This window comes from Eleginops maclovinus, chromosome 23 (genome assembly GCF_036324505.1).
Source record: "Eleginops maclovinus isolate JMC-PN-2008 ecotype Puerto Natales chromosome 23, JC_Emac_rtc_rv5, whole genome shotgun sequence".
Classification (NCBI taxonomy): Eukaryota; Metazoa; Chordata; class Actinopteri; order Perciformes; family Eleginopidae; genus Eleginops; species Eleginops maclovinus.
The window spans coordinates 11,281,688-11,299,670 of record NC_086371.1 but is presented as its reverse complement, the minus strand read 5'-3'; the positions used below and the strand labels follow the sequence as shown (position 1 = coordinate 11,299,670).

At 40.7% G+C, this 17,983-nt stretch overlaps 2 protein-coding genes across 2 annotated transcripts; both read left to right on the top strand.

The window, feature by feature from the left end:
- Positions 1–186: 186 nt before the first annotated feature.
- On the top strand, positions 187–3,973 carry trmt112 (tRNA methyltransferase activator subunit 11-2). Its single transcript, XM_063875905.1, has 4 exons — positions 187–399; positions 1,126–1,227; positions 1,704–1,796; positions 3,591–3,973. The coding sequence occupies exons 1-4, from the start codon at positions 325–327 to the stop codon at positions 3,690–3,692; spliced, it is 372 nt and encodes a 123-aa protein (XP_063731975.1). The 5' UTR covers positions 187–324; the 3' UTR covers positions 3,693–3,973.
- Positions 3,974–5,428: 1,455 nt separating this feature from the next.
- On the top strand, positions 5,429–13,386 carry tgfb5 (transforming growth factor, beta 5). Its single transcript, XM_063876542.1, has 7 exons — positions 5,429–6,843; positions 7,890–8,053; positions 8,544–8,676; positions 8,792–8,902; positions 10,708–10,888; positions 11,257–11,410; positions 12,970–13,386. Exons 1-7 carry the CDS (start codon positions 6,480–6,482, stop codon positions 13,126–13,128), a joined length of 1,266 nt encoding a protein of 421 aa, XP_063732612.1. The 5' UTR covers positions 5,429–6,479; the 3' UTR covers positions 13,129–13,386.
- The last annotated feature ends 4,597 nt before the right edge of the window (positions 13,387–17,983 follow it).

The window sequence follows — 17,983 nt, the reverse complement described above, 5'->3', positions numbered from 1 at the left end:
AAATGTAAAGTTGTCAATAGGGTCTTAATGTGTTGGCTTACAACGTGATGTATAGACAATTATAGATTGTATTTATGAATATATCACGGTTTGACTTAATAACTTCAAGAATGACTGTAAAAAGGGCCTAGAAAAAAAATCTAAACACCGGCCACCAAAAGGAACTTATGGTAGGGGATGTCGGGGAATGTTTTCAGCGCTGCAACAACACTACTTCCGGTCCACATGTAAACCCTGCAGCGTGATTATTCTAAACGTAGACGATAAACTTAAAAAAAACCTTTGTTTTCCATTCATTTGAATTATTGACAGCTGTTTGTGAACATGAAGCTACTCACGCACAACATGTTGACATCCCACGTGAAGGGAGTGACTAAAGGATACCCGTTGCTCATCAAGGTAAACTGACAGCACCCGGCTAGCTAAGTGGCTAATGCTAACACTACTGATTGAAAACATCAGTCTTATGATGCCCTGCTGTGTTTATGATTTAGATTAACGCTACTGATACTGTGTCATTAAACTGTCTGTTTGATTGTTGTTCGAATTGTGACGTTTAATAATCAGCTAACTAAAGGTTAGCTTCATTATATAAACGGAACTTCTTTAGAAACAGAAATAAACAGATAACTATAGCAGATTAGAACTCAATCTAGATTCCACCCAAAGCTTTATTATTATTATAATATTTATTATCATTATTGTAATAATACACAATAGGTACTAATCTATGCAAACCATGTTAACAGAAACATAACTAAATACAATAACACCACCCACACTTTGGCTAAAAAGTCCTTAATATTTATCCTCAGCCATTTAGTTTGAGTTTCTGAACTCTCAAAGTAAAATATTAATTTTACTGCCCTCAAAAACATGTGTATGTTACACCGGTGTGACAATAAACTGTACCTGTTTTACATTTTTGGAAAATAATGTATGGGAAATCTCATATTAGTTAACTGGCCCTGTAGAGTAATGTATCAGGTTTTTCTATGTCAATAATAGAAGGTAGTAAATGGCAGAGGAAGGGATTTTGAACAAGCGTGTGTAATGTGTGCGAGTACCTAAATGTCCACACTTGTAATGTGTTTTTTTTCTCCATCTGATGTTGTCTTTGGGCAGGCTACAGAGGTGAAGGTGAATGAAGTGGATTTCAACCCTCAGTTTGTCAGCCGGATGATCCCCAAGCTGGAGTGGAGCGCTCTGGTTCAGGCTGCAGATGAGGTAACTCCCACTGCGCCAGACTGTCTTTTATTGTAATACCTCACATACATTAAAACATGAATGCCCAAGTGCACTACAGAGAGACAAAGCAAAAGCTTATAAGCTGATAAGTATCTCTATTTAAGAAAATATATTCATTGATCAGGAAAAGTCCATCAATCATTGTGTAATTTACCGATGTAACTGATTCATTATCTATTAGTATAGATTTGATTTATTGGAAACTTCAAATAAAATGAGAAAGAAATCTCACATTGTAGTTATTTTATAAGATTGTAGATTGGTGGATGTAGATTTGGAGAACTGCATCAACAGCCAGGGTTGATGAAGATGAAGGAAGGGTTAACATAGTATACCAGAGTCTTGGATATACTATCAATGTTTTTATTGTGTTTGTTAACCAGTAATCGGAGTATATTTAACACTATTGTATTTACCACTGCCTGGTTGTAACACTTGTTTCTTTCCCTCTTAAGTTGGGGCAACGGCAAGACCTGCCGGGGGAGCTGGTACCAGAGTATGAGAACAACGAAGAGTTTCTGAAGAAAGTACACAGAGTGCTTTTAGAGGTAAGAAACAGTAATGGTACATATCACTAGAGTGTGTCAAAACAAGATGCACCTGGAGGTTTAAGATCTAGGCCACTTTTCGTGTAGTAAATAAGGATTTGTAGACATCATCAGTTGTCTTTTTTGTCCGACCAACATTTCAAAACACAAGATATTTAGTTAAAAATGATATGATACAGAGGAAAGTTCACATTAGAGGATTTGCAGCATGAGAATGTTTGGCATTTTAAAAAAAAAAAACACTGTATGACTACTTAATAGTCAAAATATATGAATCAACAATTATTAAGTATATTTATCTCCACGGATACAAAGATCTTTTTTGGGGGAAAAATGTTTAAATTAAAAAGTTGTTTAAATATTTTTTAACAAAGCACATTTTTATTAGCCTGAACCCATTTTCAAAAGTAAGGAAAGAGAATTGTTTATTTCCTTCTCTTGTTTAACCAAAAACAGTTAACAAATCATCAACACATTATGGGATTCGTGCTGAAGACCAAAGAACTCTCACAGTAACATAGGAAGAGTAGAGTTGGCACTTCACTTCCTGTTTCTATTACTGGCAATAGCAATTAGCAGCAGAGCTTTCATGTGGTTGTTTCTGTCCAGTGCCTTGTTTAAGAGGCCATTTATGTTGCGATCAAACACAGGCCCCAAACGACCCATGTTAAGGCACACAGTGCTTCATACTCTGCCTCTCGTTTGAACACTCTGAAACTGATTGTGATGGAGGAGCCGAAGATTGCACGGTCAGCCCTGTGATTAGTGTGAAGCCTGCTCCTCCTCTCAATCAGCTTTATTATTGCCGCTTTGTGCTGCCATGACAGCCTCCACGACTCTGCAGAGGTTTTTCTACATGATTTTGGATCCTTGGTGCAGAGATTTTCTTCCATTCAGCCACGTGAGCATCTGTGAAGTCCACCTCTGGTTCCAGTTCTTCTTCTCACCTTCTCTGAGGTGTGATGTTAATGAGTTAATCAACACTCAGACATGGATTTCAGTGTGGTCCTGGCTTTGTGCCTTGTCATGTTGAAGCAGGAAAGCGGCTTGCCCAAACTGTTGAAAAAAGTTGTTTTTCAACAAAACCCATTGTGTAAATCGTTGCGGTTTAAAAAATGTGCTTTGAAAAGCTTTTCCTGCCTCATAAAAGGTCACCAAAACATTTTTTTCAAATATGTTTTTCCAGTCCTTCATGGGCATGTTTTTTTATTTATGTCTTGTTCTTTTTACTTCCTTTTCTATGTGCTTGCTCTATTTCTTGGTTCCTCCCTGCCACCTGCAGATGGTTGGAAAGGTGTGAAGCCATTTACAAGACTGTATGGCACTAGACAAACAAGACCTCATGCCTCTAAAAAATAAAATAAAGCTACCTAACTCTCACATACTACTGTGATCACAAACTACATAATGCTAATAATAAGATCGAAATATGGATAATTAAGAGTCAGGTAGTGGCCTCACTGATTTCATGTTATGCTGAATGCTAAAAGGTGCTTCTAAAAGTCTGGGTACCTCAGCTTAACTATAGCCTATTAAAGGTGGAGTCAGTATTCTGGGGAAAGAGTGTTGATATTTAATGTCCCCTGTCCTGTCTGACTTTAACATTATTATGAAACCTGGAGTGCAGGTCTTTTATAACACACTACAGGAAAGGGAAAACCAAAAAGCAGAATAGGGTCTCTTTATTGGAACTGAAAGGTTTGGGCCAGACTACAGCGATAGCTACAACAGATCGGGGTGTCTTAATCTAGAGTCAATCGCTTACCTCCCGTGTGTGTGTGTGCGTGTGTGCAGGTGGAGGTGATCGAGGGCTGTCTGCGGTGCCCTGAATCCGGACGAGAGTTCCCGATCTCCAGAGGAATCCCCAACATGCTGCTGAACGAGGACGAAGTTTAGACTCAAACACAGCCTCACCCCGAGCTGTCACTATATTTTTTTGTGCATTCATAGAGGAGAAGTTGTACCGAAGTTGACGCCTTGAGAAAACAGGCCCCACTGTTTGGTTGATTGCTGTTATGACATTTAGGCGTCTGAAGCTGCCAATGGAGGAAAAAGATTTGACCAGATGGAAATCGTTTCCTGAGACAAACCTCCAGTGGTTTTATCTGTATTTATTTTTGTAACTGTTTGGGTTTGTCCTTTCCTTTTTTTCAATAAAACTGTCCTGATTTCCACGACTAGCCAAAATTGTTTAAGGTTTTTGTAGAAAAATTTGGATTCACGTATATTACAGACATGCTAAAATATATGAGGCTCCCTGAGCGAGAGGCAGGCTCTGAACCCCATCTCACCCTCTCAGGAAAGTGCTGAGGGCCAGATGACGTGGCAGTGGCCTGTCTATATTTGGCTTTGAGGAAAAGAAGCAGAAAAAAGCAGGCGGGCTAGAAGTTGTTTTTGAGGAAGTCTTTCTGTTTTTTTTCCTTCTATGCCTCACATTGCAGCACACACACACCTGGGCGGGCTCCAGTGATCTGCGATGCCCCACGGTGTGTCTGGTATTTTCATGAATACTGAAAGAGTGTCCACAGACATATTAAATGTATTTTCAATCGTTTCTGGGAGACGGTGCAGCAGTCAGGTTGGAACAGGAGTCTTTTTGTTTGCAGGCGGTGTTATCACTTTTAGAAACGTTGCCAGAGCAGACGATGATGCGGGGGTGGGTGGGTTTGCCCTGACCAAAAGCCTGGAGGCAGCTTGAGTCTGTCCTACCTTTTCCTTCTACTTACAGCAATTATAGGCCTGCACCCGCAACTATAATAATGGTATAATGGGATGGCAGCAGAGCAGCAATAAAAACCACCCCTGACAGATTAACAGTCCTCTCCAAGTTCTGAGCTGTAATTAACAATGAGACCGAAAGAGGAACAGAGAGGAAAGAAAGGGTCTTAGATCATAAGCTGGAAAAGATAAAGATAAAAAAAGGGATGGGCTGTGGAAGGATTTAATAAAATTAGGATAAGCTTTAAAGCTATAGTATGAGTGAGTGTAAGCTGCAAATCGCAGAGATTCTTCCTTAAGCTGCGTTTTGAAATCTTTGGCATGGACCAACACATTTTCCCATCTTCTCTTTGAAGTTAAGGATTTACATTTAGGGAAATATGCTTCTTGGCCCTCTGGCTTCTGTGTGGAAAAACTGCTGACAGCTGGCTCTGGGCTAGCTTCTTATTTAATGCACTGATATAAATCTTCTCTCACTCCATATGAAAGTGAATGAGCATATTTCCCAAAATATCAAACTATTCCTTCAAGTCTGATTTGTCCACAGGGGATGTTTACCTGCTGAGGGAGGGTGGAGCAAGCATTTTTGTGGGGAGAAGAAATTGCTCTGTGTGTGTGTGTGTGTGTGTGTGTGTGTGTGTGTGTGTGTGTGTGTGTGTGTGTGTGTGTGTGTGTGTGTGTGTGTGTGTGTGTGTGTGTGTGTGTGTGTGTGTGTGTGTGTGTGTGTGTGTGTGTGTGTGTGAGAGAGAGAGAGAGAGAGAGAGAAAGATGGCTCTTGCCTACATAATCACACACTTGCTTTACTTTGGTGGCAACCCGCCCCACCACCACCACCTCTCTCACATCCAGTCCCTCCCTCCTCCGCCTCCTCATCCCTCTGTCTGAGCGTTTCTCACAGAGAATAATGGAGTCACATCATGCAGCAGGTCTGAGTGATTTCAGGCTGGAGTGTATTTAGACCGGGGATCTGAAATTCACCGTAAAGTTTACTTTTTTATCCACAGCACAAGGACTCCTTATACAGGCTTTTTTCTGCGTCATTGCTTTTCATGACGTCTAACTTTTTCTGTGTTTTGATGTTTATATGAGGGGGATTAACGGGGCCACCAAGTTTTTTCCATCATAAATCAACTTTTCCTTCCTACGGTTCAGTGCAGGCTGCCCTCTGTTTACATATAACGCGGAATGAGAGGACCTCATTGGTGTTTTTTAAAAGCTGTAAGTACAGTTTCTAGAAGTGGGTATGGGCCAGTTTTTTGCTCCAGAGAGGGGTCTTTGGGAGGTGAGAGCCTGCGAGCTGTTCCTCTCCAGATGAAGTGAGCAACTCAGGTTTTTCTTGGAGGATTTGGGACATGGGCTGAGCTCCTGTGATGAGTCTTTTCTCCTGAAAGCTGTTCAATCATCCGATGATGGACGACGGAAAACGAAGACGGATAAAACTAAACTGAACGGTTTGACTGTAATTTAATATCTGCAACACAGGCACGAGACATCACCGAAGCTATTGAGCACACGAGATTGGAATTTAAGCGTCTGCCAAACCTCCGGTCACTATATTTGAGGTTTTTGCAGTAGGGATTTGGTTGTAGAGTGATATTTTTTGGCTTGTGGAAGCAGTTATTTTACGGATCTGTTTATTTCCTTCAAATTAAATAATTTAAGTGTATAGAATAATGCATCTTTATGTGTCTGTTGTTAAATTAAGTAGGAGCATGTATGGACACCTATACAATTAAGTTAAAATAAGTAAATCTGTGTTTCTCCTATTTCACAGAAAGTGGTTTTGACTTTGACTTTATTTTATTCCAGTAATTTAGTAGTAGTTGAGGTATTGGTTCCGGATTAAACCACTTTACGAACATATTTTTTCACCCCTGATTTTTGGGACTCGTTTTAGTGACATTAGTCTCCCCCAGTGACCTTTACAGTGACCTCCACTGTCTCAGCTCCATCTCCCCCCGGACCATGTGGCTGCTCCGCCTCGCGCTGCTGCTGCTGCTGCTCCGGTTCTCCGGTGTGCTGCTCGTGGAGGGCTTCAACACGTGCCACTCCATCAACCTGGACGCGCAGAAGTCGCGGCGCATCGAGGCAGTGCGCGGGCAGATCCTCAGCAAGCTGCGCATCCGCAGCCCGCCGGACAAAGACGACGAGGACCCACCCTCCGGGTCCGTGCCCGCGGAGGTCGTGCTGCTCTACAACAGCACGCGGGAGCTGCTGAAGGAGCGTGCGCGGATGGCCGAATCCGCGTGCGACCGCGAGAGCAGCGAGGAGGATTATTACGCCAAAGAGGTTCAGCGGATTGACATGCTGCCCCCACGCACCAACACAAGTGAGTTTATCTGTGAGGTTCCCAATCTGTGGTCCGGGGTCCTTATGGGTCACTGATGGGGTCCAAAACTGCTAATGTTTTAGATTACAAATTGATTCCCAACTTTTTAATTTCATACCCCTCTAAATAATATGAGTTCTTGATGTTGCAAATGGAGCTGCTGTGATACAAGAAAAACTTCAGACTATCTGACAACAAAATACTATCCATTAAACATAAACATCTGTTGACCTTTATCTGTTCATAGCCTGCTCAAAACACAACTAGGCTAAAGAGGGTTTTTTCTGCTTAGATTTGTTTAAATTATATCCAATATGCAGTCAATGAAATACATAGTAGCAGCAATCCATTTAGTTTTTATCTACACATTATCTTTTAGAACTGCAGATATAAATCAATGTATCGCATATTTAGACTAAGTACACAACATTCATAAATACCTCAATATCGATGAAACGAAGATATTGTAGTTTGTCTGTTAAGTTCAGAAAATGATACCACTGTAATTAATTCTTTAAAACCAGGAAAGCTATTACATGTTCCAAAAGGTATTACATAATTCAAAATATAAAAGGATTTGACAAACAAAGACAGACAAAACAACCTTGGTGTAAACAACAGTAGATACCGTGAAGGAACCTCCCAAAAACAGCTACAGTAGATGAGCAAGGCATCTACTTCTCTATAGTGACGAACAGCCAGCAGCAAATAGAAACTAAACTTGAAGTTGTAGAACCTCATTTCGTAGATTTTAAGATTAATGGTACTGGATACTACATTGCATAATTACACATCTGTGTAGTTTCACACAGAAAAATCCAGGAGCACAACAATCGTCCATATATTAAACATAAGACCAGACGCATTTACGCGCTGCACCCAAACCTGTAATTTAGTTGTGAGACACTCATCAGCATCAATTATGTCCGAGACAATGCATCAGCCCGACAGTGCTTTTAACCAACACTATAAATATAACATTGTCAGAGAGGGCAGGAGATGTTGTTGGGTCATTAGTCATCCTTTCCTTGTTTTTTTCCATCCAGACGCGGTACAGCCATCAGCCCCCAACCCACATTACAGAGAGGTCAACTTTGACGTCAGTGGAGTGGATCTGACTAACAGCACGCTGACGAAGGCCGAGTTCAGGATCTTCAGAGCTCCCAACCCGCAGGCCCGGGCTTCGGAGCAGAGAGTGGAGATCTACCAGGTATCAGCATTTCACCAGTTTATTGCTTATACTTCAGCACATCCAACTAACACGTCTAGAAATATCAGACCCAGACAGTTTGGATGCTATGTATTCTTTTATTGACTTTTTTGATGATTCTTACATTAATAAACAAATAAAACTGACAGATGAACATCATCATCATCGTTCACATAATGCAGTCAAATTAATAAGCTCACCATCCAAAAATAAAGATAAAATGGTGTCACATTGGAGGATAACTAGAAAGGTCATTTTCTCTGCCTAGGCCAAAAAAGGCCCCTATATCATTTTACATTTCTTGTAAGGTTAGTCATTTCCACCTTCCTATTATAACTGTGTGTGTGTGTGTGTGTGTGTGTGTGTGTGTGTGTGTGTGTGTGTGTGTGTGTGTGTGTGTGTGTGTGTGTGTGTGTGTGTGTGTGTGTGTGTGTGGGGGGGGGGGTGTGTGGGGGTGTGTGTGGGGGTGTGTGTGTGTGTTTTGTCTCAGCTGTTGAAGGCAGATGAGGAGAGCACCTCTACTCAGCGTTATATCGACTCCCGCACAGTTCAGCCGAAGGTGAAAGGAGCCTGGATGTCGGTGGACGTCACCGAAACCATCAAGGACTGGATTTCAAATCCAGGTTCGTCTCAGCACTTCCTCCACATATAAGATTGATACAATGTGTATAGATGTATAAAATAAAACAGTGGTAGTGAAGTTCATCTGTGAGGTCATTTGTCCTTCTTACTGATCAGAGAATAATCTCGGCCTGAAGTTGGGCGTGCACTGTCCGTGCTGCACCTTTGTGCCGTCCACCAACAACATCGTTCCAAACAAGAGTGAGGAGCTGGAGGCTCTCTTTGCAGGTTGGTCGCACTTGTCTTTTTACCTGCTTATGATTTCAGCCAAGTCTTGGTACTTATGTGCAGAGTGGATTAAAAGAGCAACTTTATAAGGCTTGGATTAACAAACAGTGTGTGTTTATATGCTAGGATTTATCATCAGTGATTACTTGAACTACCAATGCCAATCACAGGACTGCTGTTGATTTTTTTTAAAAAAGCCTTATCCATACAAAGTACATCAGATACTGCTTTACCTGTTGTTGTTCTTGTCCCTTATCAATAAACACATACATACAATAATAATAATAATAAGTGTTTCACGTGATTGACAGAGATCCGTATGATTTGAGACTTTCCGGAAGTTTTTGGAGATTTGGTTGTTTGTGGATGTGGACATTAGTTGAGTTTGGGCCACATGTAAAGATGCTGAGCTAACCAGAATACAAAAACAAGTAAATAAACAAACATAACAGCCAACGTGTCATCTGTCAAAATGTTATGAACTAAAAAACTGAAGTTAAATCTTGGGTTGGTTTATATAATCTTTCTGCCTGTGGTTATCCAAGTGTCCTAGTGCAAGCAGTTTTGGGGGACAATTTTTTTGTTTTAAACTCAGCCTTTATCCTTCTGATCAAAATGTGTTCTCCTTAGCTCATTTTTCCAGACGAGTACAGGCATATGCACAGGCTTCATAAAGTACACTGTACAATTGTCTCTGAATTTACCTGGGATTTTGCTACCATCTCACATCACAGTATCTAGCTTTCTCTCAGCCCACTGGAATCACAATATGCCTAAGGGTTTCTTAAACTTAAACCCAGTTTTATTTGAATGGTCATAGAGATGAGAAATTGAATAGGGTGGTTGTAAATAACTTTTTAAGGGCATTAAAAAGCACTCAAATGAGATTGATCAGCACCCAAATAATCCTGCAGGTCGTAAAACTTCAACATTAAGTGCAGTCTTTTCTGCAAGGCGCCTCTGAAATGATTCATGATGCACTTGCACACTATCGTTCAGGAATAATGAGGAGCCTGTTCTTCCACACACTGTGAAACTGTTCAATTTCAGACTGTCTGTGTTGCTTCATTTAGACCCCAAATGATGGTACTTTCCTCAGGATTTACACCCAGCAGAGCCAAGTCAGTTTTTTTTACCATTTGGTGAAAAAAAACATGAAATCAGAAACAGGCTTGCTCTCATTGCTGTTTCAGACATGCATTCACAAACACACACTAATAATATAGTCGAGTATCAGAAACATATAACAAATAAATAATACATGTGAGAGTAAGGGGTGAACACATGATGTACAAAATGTACTATATAAGTAAAAAGAGTAAGAAACCAGTCCTGGGTGGAGCTGTGCAGATGCTACCCGTTTTATAGAAGGGAAACAGCCGGAGGAACGAACCAGGATTTATATCTGTTAGTTTTGGCTGGTGGTTGTGTGAGGGGGTGTGTGCTGTCAGATATAATGCATGCCTTCTTTAACAACTGTTTGTACAGTTCAGGTAGATTCTTCTGCTCCAATAATTCTGCTGCTGACTTTAGTCAATGCCCTGTCAGTGATGCATACCAGCAAAATAAATGAAAAGGTTAAGACTGGAACTTGGCTAGCTTTCTTAGACTGATGAGTCCTCTGGCTTTTCTTACTCAGTGTATCTGTATTTCTATCAAAGGTCATCTCATTATCAACCAGAATGGCACTCTGCAAAGTATTGTTCTGTTTTTGGTCAATGTGTTTAAACAGCATTTATTTACTACCACCTATAAAATAACATTAATATCAGCTGCTGTATTAACCGTGACTCTGCTCTCCGTAGGTGTGGATGACGAGCAGCTCCGTCAGATAAGAAAGCCCGGTAACGTTAAAGGTCAGGGAGACTTCAGCACCAAGACACCGCACCTCATCCTTACCGTGCTGCCCAGCGACAGAGTGGACAACCCGGCCAAGAAGAACCGCAAGAAGAGGGCGGCCGCCGCAGAGACCACAACCTGCTCCCGGTAGGCCGCTGACCAGCTTATGTGTGTGACTCACTGACATGTAGTTTCAAAATGGTGAAATCTAGTTGTGGTGGGCGGTGGATTTTTTTTCTCCTGACCTCAAACTTCGCAGACTATTGTGTGACAAAACTAACAATATTGACCCTGTGTTTACACTGTAGGCCAGCAGGCTTGCAGGGTTTTATTTAGACTACCTCACGCTGCAGGAGAAAATTCTGGCAGCTTCATGTAGTTATTACCTTCTGATGGCTGCTGCTTCAATGCAGACCCGTTGTCATATTCCCATGACCCAACTTTGGGCCCTTGCCCCTGACCGAGGAAAAGCACTATGGCAGTTGAAATATTTCTGTGTGTGTGTTGTGTCTCAGTGGCTCTGAGCAGGGCTGCTGTCTGCGCTCGCTCTACATCGACTTCAGGCGGGACCTAAACTGGAAGTGGATCCATGAGCCCAAAGGCTACAAAGCCAACTTCTGTTCCGGCAACTGTCCTTACATCTGGAGTGCCAACAACCACTATAATATGGTGAGCTCCTCTTTCTGTAATGAACAGGGCGGAGGGTTTAGCTTTGTATATTTGTTACCAGCTGCAACATTGACCCTGGTATTGTTTTCAGCTTGTGAGTTTGATTGTGTGTCATCATGGAAAAATCTGCTCCATGAGACACCTACACGCACAGATGGACTTATTTTGTCACTGCGACATACCGTGCAAGATGCAGACAAAAGTTGATATTGATTCAAAGATAGCCTGTTGTCTGTGCACGGGGGGGGGGGTCTGTGTGTGTCTGTGGACAGATTTTGTTACCACGAGAGTGTCGTTATTGTGCGAGATGCAATAAGAAAACGTTTACAGATGTGCAGTTGAGATCAAAATGAATTTCTGTCCATTGACAACTATGGAGCATCAAATTAAGGCCTCAGTGGAACAGAGTGACCATTCAGAATAAGAAGTTAACGTTTTTAAGTAAAGTCAAACTAAGTCAAAACTGCTCTTTTCTATATTATATGTGTTGCAATCCTAAGATTCCTTTTAATTTGAAGGGTGACAGGAAATAGCCACACTACATAAATAGATGGTTCGTCGTGCACAAACAAAGGGAACTTCAATGACTAAAGTAACTCTTCCGTGTCTCCAGTAAAACTCTCTGGTTTGGACCAAAAGCCAATCAACCTCCCGACAATCTTCAATGTACAGAAACTTTAAAATGCGGGTGATGTTTGGCTTTAAATTAGCTTTATGTGCATTGTTTGTGGCGGCTTAACACCACAGTTTGTGGACTGGTTAACCCCAGCGTCATAAATGTTTTGTCACCTCACAGCAGCCAGCAACTGAACGTATCGACTCCAAACACTCTGCCTGCAGACTCACACACTCTTACTTTCTTCTTTGTGAAATATATTTGTAGGGTTTTTCAAAATTGTTTTGCTCTAGAGTTTGTTGCCATAAGAATTCATACTCCTGACAACAAATGCCAGACAATTAAAGAAGCACCTTGACAGACAGTGGTTAAATTATACAACAGTGCCAATGGTTACACTTTGACAGTGATAAGCATACCTACACAGCATTCTTTAAAACAAGTCTTAATTCTGTATGAATATCAACTATTCACACTCAATGCACAACTATCAAGGTTAACAAAAATATAATTTGGTGTTGTTAATGAAACTAAATCTGCTTCATGATAAAAAGTCAGACATTGTAAGTATATTTCAGACGGAAAGTATGTCTTACGATACATCTATTCTAAGAGGAGATAGATATATAACTGTTACATTTTCAAAGTTAGGAATATGGTTGACTCGAGTATACATCAGTTGCTGTGCAAATTAGAACTAGCTAAACTTTAAATAATCTAAAATAAGTGACGGCATATATTGATTGCTGTAGGTATCAAGGATTTCTGTAAACCTTATGTTTAAATGTGACAATAAATGCTTTGAGGGTTTAGAAACATTACGTCTCGGCTACAGGCAAAATGACTAAATCTGCCCTAACTATGCCATATTATTCAAAGTAATAGACCTTTTCTTTAGCTGAACAATCTGATTAACTCCCCTTTATTTCTCTTCCCTGGGCAGATCCTGCCGCTGTACAACAAGCTGAACCCTGAGGCCTCCGCCTCGCCCTGCTGCGTTCCTCAGGACCTGGAGCCCCTCACCATCATGTACTTTATAGGCCGCACACCTCGTGTTGAGCAACTCTCCAACATGGTCGTCAAATCCTGCAAGTGCCGCTGAGTCCACAGGTAGAGGTGAGGGAGGAAAGTGATGACAGGACCAAAACTACCAACAGTTTAAAAAATAAAGACGAGAGGACAGATGGATCTTTGTCCGTTAATCTCCACTGTTTGACTTTTGAGATGTTATATTTTTACTCAAATATCCCATTCTTTACAGACATTAACACTTTCATTCATTCTTTGGATCTTTCCGTCTGATAGAGGACACTGTAAATATGACAACATAGCTGTATTAAACCTGTACTTGGACATTAAAGCGGGTGTTGTGTGATTGGGCTTCATGCATGAAAAGGATTTTTTTTACTAGGATTTTGATTCCCCCTTCACCTTGTGTATTCCTGCGGTCGTGAGCAGGGGAGCGAGCTAGACGTGTTTGCTTTAGGTTTGAAGGTGTTGATATGAAGGAGGCGGCATGGAAAGGTTCTGCAGACGCAGATCTTTAGGCGAGGGAGGCTGACTGAAAAGAGAGAGAGAGGAGCTGTGTCCATGCGGAGGCCCTGCCAGCTCTTTGCGGTTGCCGGGCTGAAATCTGCCCGGCGTAAACAGGATGTGAAAGATTTCCAGACACCGATCCGACCACTCACGAAACGCTAGATTTAAATGCTCCCCTCATCTCTCTCTCTCTCTCTCTCTCTCTCTCTCTCTCTCTCTCTCTCTCTCTCTCTCTCTCTCTCTCTCTCTCTCTCTCTCTCTCTCTCTCTCTCTCTGCTGCTCGAGGAGGTTCTGGGATTTGTGGTGGGAGGAGGAGAGAGGGAGAAAAGAGAGGCTTTGAAAATGAGACGTGGGATGATAGGGCTCTTTTTGGAACGGCTGCAAGTTTGGAAGGTGGTATTTTGCTGCCTTAGCAAATTTGTACCTATTTGGGTCTGGCTCAAATATTCCGTAATCACACTCTCTGCTCATTTTCTGAATGTTTATTATGTTTGTTGTGAAGGAGCTGTTTACGCATTGGTATTCCTACGCTATGATTATTTCTTTGTCTTACCTAGGTTTTATTGTCAGTTCACACACACACACAGACACGCAGACACACACATACACACACACCAACTCTCTTCACCCAAATATCCACTTTGACCACTTTTGATAGAATGTCTAAAAGCTGAAAATAAAAAACATCCCCAGGGCTCATTTTAAATATAGGCTCTCTGGTATGCCCGTGGTTTGTGTGTGTGTGTGTGTGTGTGTGTGTGTGTGTGTGTGTGTGTGTGTGTGTGTGTGTGTGTGTGTGTGTGTGTGTGTGTGTGTGTGTGTGTGTGTGTGTGTGTGTGTGTGTGTGTATGTGTATGTGTATGTGTGTGTGTGTGTGTGTGTGTGTGTGTGTGTGTGTGTGGGTGTGTGTGGAGTGGGTGGGTGTGTGTGGGGGTGGGTGTGTGTGTGGGTGGGTGAGTGTCGGTGGTGAGGTCATGTCTGATTGTACAGAAATGCTTCTCTGGATTTTATTGTGAGGTTTTTATTATGATTGTGACTCAGTGACCCTGCGAAAAGCGAGATGTGGATTTATGTATTTAATTTTTTATGGGTGTGTGTTTTTATAAAAAGTACTGGTTAACATTAAAGTTTTAGTTGACTAGGAAGCAGTCCAGTATGAAAAATACAAGGCTGACACAACAAAAAACATCCGGTCGTGGACAGGGCCGGTGGTTTTCATCATGCACTTACTGAACTTGTATCTCATTTCTGATTGGCTGGCAGTGTTTAAAAAACAAAAAACATTGCATAGAGCTACCATGTTGGAGAATCCTTTTTTTTCTACATTCGGCATTCCCATTTCAATACTTCATCACTGTTGCTTAATATACAGAGAACTCTTGCAGATGATGAAACGATCTTTAGTGTTGGAAAAGGTATTCAGATAAACTTTAGTAAAAATAGCAACAGCTCACGGTGTGTTACTACAGTAAAGTAAAAGCCCTGCATTCAGACATCAGGAAAAATATACTTAAAATATCATAACTTGTTGTCCTGCATGTTCATCACAGCTGGTTAATGTGGAGCTCATATGTATTACTGTTCAATGTAGTGTAGCTTGTGGACAAACAAAGCCTTATTATTACTTTAATAATAATGTATCATAATTAATTTGTTGATTTTATTGAGTATAACTTTGCTGAATCTGCAAAGTGACTAAAGGTTTAAAATAAGTGCAGTGGATAATAAGTGTGACGTTGACTTCTGAACTGTAGTGAAAGTATAAAGTGGTTTTGAGTAAATGCAGTGAGATTCCTCCTACAGGTACTTATTTAAATATTTGTATAGACTTTTCTATTTTTTATTTAAGTTAATTGATCCTTTAATTCCTTGGAATTGGTGGGGGATACATCCATCTTTACTTAGGAGAGTTGTGTCCATGTTAAAATAAGTTAAAGAGATAAACACTGTTCTCCAGCCATTGCAATAAGATAGTTTTTTCTAAGCCACAATGACACTAGTGTGTGTGTGTGTGTGTGTGTGTGTGTGTGTGTGTGTGTGTGTGTGTGTGTGTGTGTGTGTGTGTGTGTGTGTGTGTGTGTGTGTGTGTGTGTGTGTGTGTGTGTGTGTGTGTGTGTGTGTGTGTGTGTGTGTGTGTGTGTGTGTGTGTGTGTGTGTGTATGTGTGTGTTGGGGTGCTAGTGCTCAGGCTGTGGTGAGGCTCCCTCCCCCCGAGTAAACTAGCCCCAGCATCTGTAAGTCTTTTCCACTTAACTACCCCTTGCTATATCCAACCTGTACTTATCCCACGGTGCAGCGCCTTGCTCTGTCTCACACTGGGTCCCACTGTCCTTGGGACGAAAGATTATCGACCCCTGCTCACACACACATTAACACACAGCAAGTTTGACCTTGAGAGGGAGAGTACAAACAGACACTGTCCAGGCATCCTACTCCATATAGCTGAATCTGCCGTGATTTTTGGCTCCGTTTCATCCCATACTGACCAAAAAATGTAAGAGCATCCTTGATGATGGTTGTAAAAAAGTTCCTGAGGAAGACAGAAAGCATTTCTGTCTTTCTCACATGCACCTTGTGGTCCGTGTTGAATATAGCTCACATATAGGCTTTTTATTCGTCACACCATAGATTGAAATTGCTCCTGTTTGTTTTTGGCAATTAAATGAAAATACAGGTTTCTCGGGGCAACAGGACACCATAAACACAAAATAAAAAGTTATACAAGCAGCAGAGCGGTAATGAGACACAGAAGTAAACAGAAGATACCGATCTGTGGCCTCAGCAGAAGTGAAGCTATATTCTTCAGGCAGTCAGACCTAGAGCTGTGATTGAGGCCCGACTGGGACAAAACAGCAGCGAGGCCAAACCCACAGAGACTGCCTGTCCTCTTTTAAACACTAGAAGGCGACATTTCTCTTATTTCCTTTAAGAGTTCATGTCAGGCTGATAAAAAAGTAATAGGTGACATTAATTCTTGTTAACTGACAGTAAAGTCTGTCTGCATTGAGCTGAACTGACTGAACAGCAACAGTGTTGTAGAATAAATAATTTCATACTTACCCCTTGTGCCTCATTAGGTTAATATATAGCATTTAGTTTGCAGAAAATAATACAATTTGACGTTTGTTTTCTTCTCCAGCACAGTGACATGGCATTTAAGAGTTTACAGTTCTGAAAATAATTAATATTTGGGAGTGAGGATCGGAAATGTTAAAAGATATAACTCAATGGAAGAGGAAACTAGTGAGTACATTTGAATAAGAGGAGAGCTTTTTTAAGCACATTTAAAATACATTTACATGTTTATTTTTATAACTTCATTAAAGCAAAGTTGTTAAAGTATTCCAAATAAGCTATTCGTAAGCCACTATTAGACAGGCATTTATTGCTAAAGTAAATATATATGAAAAATCTGCAAATCACTTTAAAAACTATGAATAGTGAAACTTTTTTACTTAAAACAATAAAAAAAAAAACATAAGCATTAAACCCTAAAATTGAATTTGAGAATTTATGACCATATATTTAGTCTTAAAGTGAGAAGCCATATTTAAAATATCCACTTTATTTATTCTTCAATAAAAAATAATGAAAAGACTAACAACAGTACTTTGACTCTGACGTGTCCTGGTCCGCACTCATTGCCATGTGAATATCTGTCTCCTTCCAGCCTTCTGTCAACAAATGACAAAATATGTGGGAGTCTGAGTCTGAGCGTGGATTCAGTTTGTTGCTTATTTCGGTGATGGTGGAGGGCAGACTGCCACGACTGCTTCTTGTAGTAGATCCTGGTTCTGAGTAAGCAGGAACTTAGTGTTTATCCACGTTAAGAGCCGAGTTCATTCAGGACTTCCAGGGTTCAGGTCACTTCACATCTCAGATTTTCAATATGCTGAGTATAACTTGTTCACAGTGTTATACACTTATACATTTTTCCTTGCATCTGCAGCGAAACCAACATATCTTTATATAGATGTTTTGTTTGTTTTTGTATCTTAGTTAATCTTTCAGACCCTGCCTGCATATAGAAATACAGCCTCAGGTTCCTTTTTTTATTGCATTATTGTTAAATATAAATCCACATGTTCACTAGTTTGAAAACAAACTGTTTGGAGCATAGGAGTGAAACAACAACTTAGATTTGGTAGAATAAAAATGTGGACAAAGTTTGGTTAAATATCACTCATCTTCACTCAAGCACTACAGGCTTTGTACAATGAATAGGTCCAGTGTTGTAAAAATATCTGATGTGGATTTTGACTCACATGATGGTGAAAAAAACTGAAACTTATCTTAAAGCATAACATTTTTTTGGAGGATCAATTAATGACACATAAAATACTAAGTATACTAAGTATGTTAGCAGTGTCCAACAGTGTAACTCGCATCTTCTCACACACACCTAATACTACTCTCTCTGTT

What these genes read in the sequence shown, in the direction of transcription:
- trmt112 (XM_063875905.1), top strand. Translation starts at nt 325, where the DNA reads ATGAAGCTACTCACGCACAACATGTTGACATCCCACGTGAAGGGAGTG. An exon ending in TGGTTCAGGCTGCAGATGAG is followed by an intron (nt 1,228 to 1,703) that starts GTAACTCCCACT and finishes TTCCCTCTTAAG; the next exon opens with TTGGGGCAACGGCAAGACCT. An exon ending in TACACAGAGTGCTTTTAGAG is followed by an intron (nt 1,797 to 3,590) that starts GTAAGAAACAGT and finishes GCGTGTGTGCAG; the next exon opens with GTGGAGGTGATCGAGGGCTG.
- tgfb5 (XM_063876542.1), top strand. Translation starts at nt 6,480, where the DNA reads ATGTGGCTGCTCCGCCTCGCGCTGCTGCTGCTGCTGCTCCGGTTCTCC. An exon ending in GCCCCCACGCACCAACACAA is followed by an intron (nt 6,844 to 7,889) that starts GTGAGTTTATCT and finishes TTTTCCATCCAG; the next exon opens with ACGCGGTACAGCCATCAGCC. An exon ending in CCAACAACCACTATAATATG is followed by an intron (nt 11,411 to 12,969) that starts GTGAGCTCCTCT and finishes TTCCCTGGGCAG; the next exon opens with ATCCTGCCGCTGTACAACAA.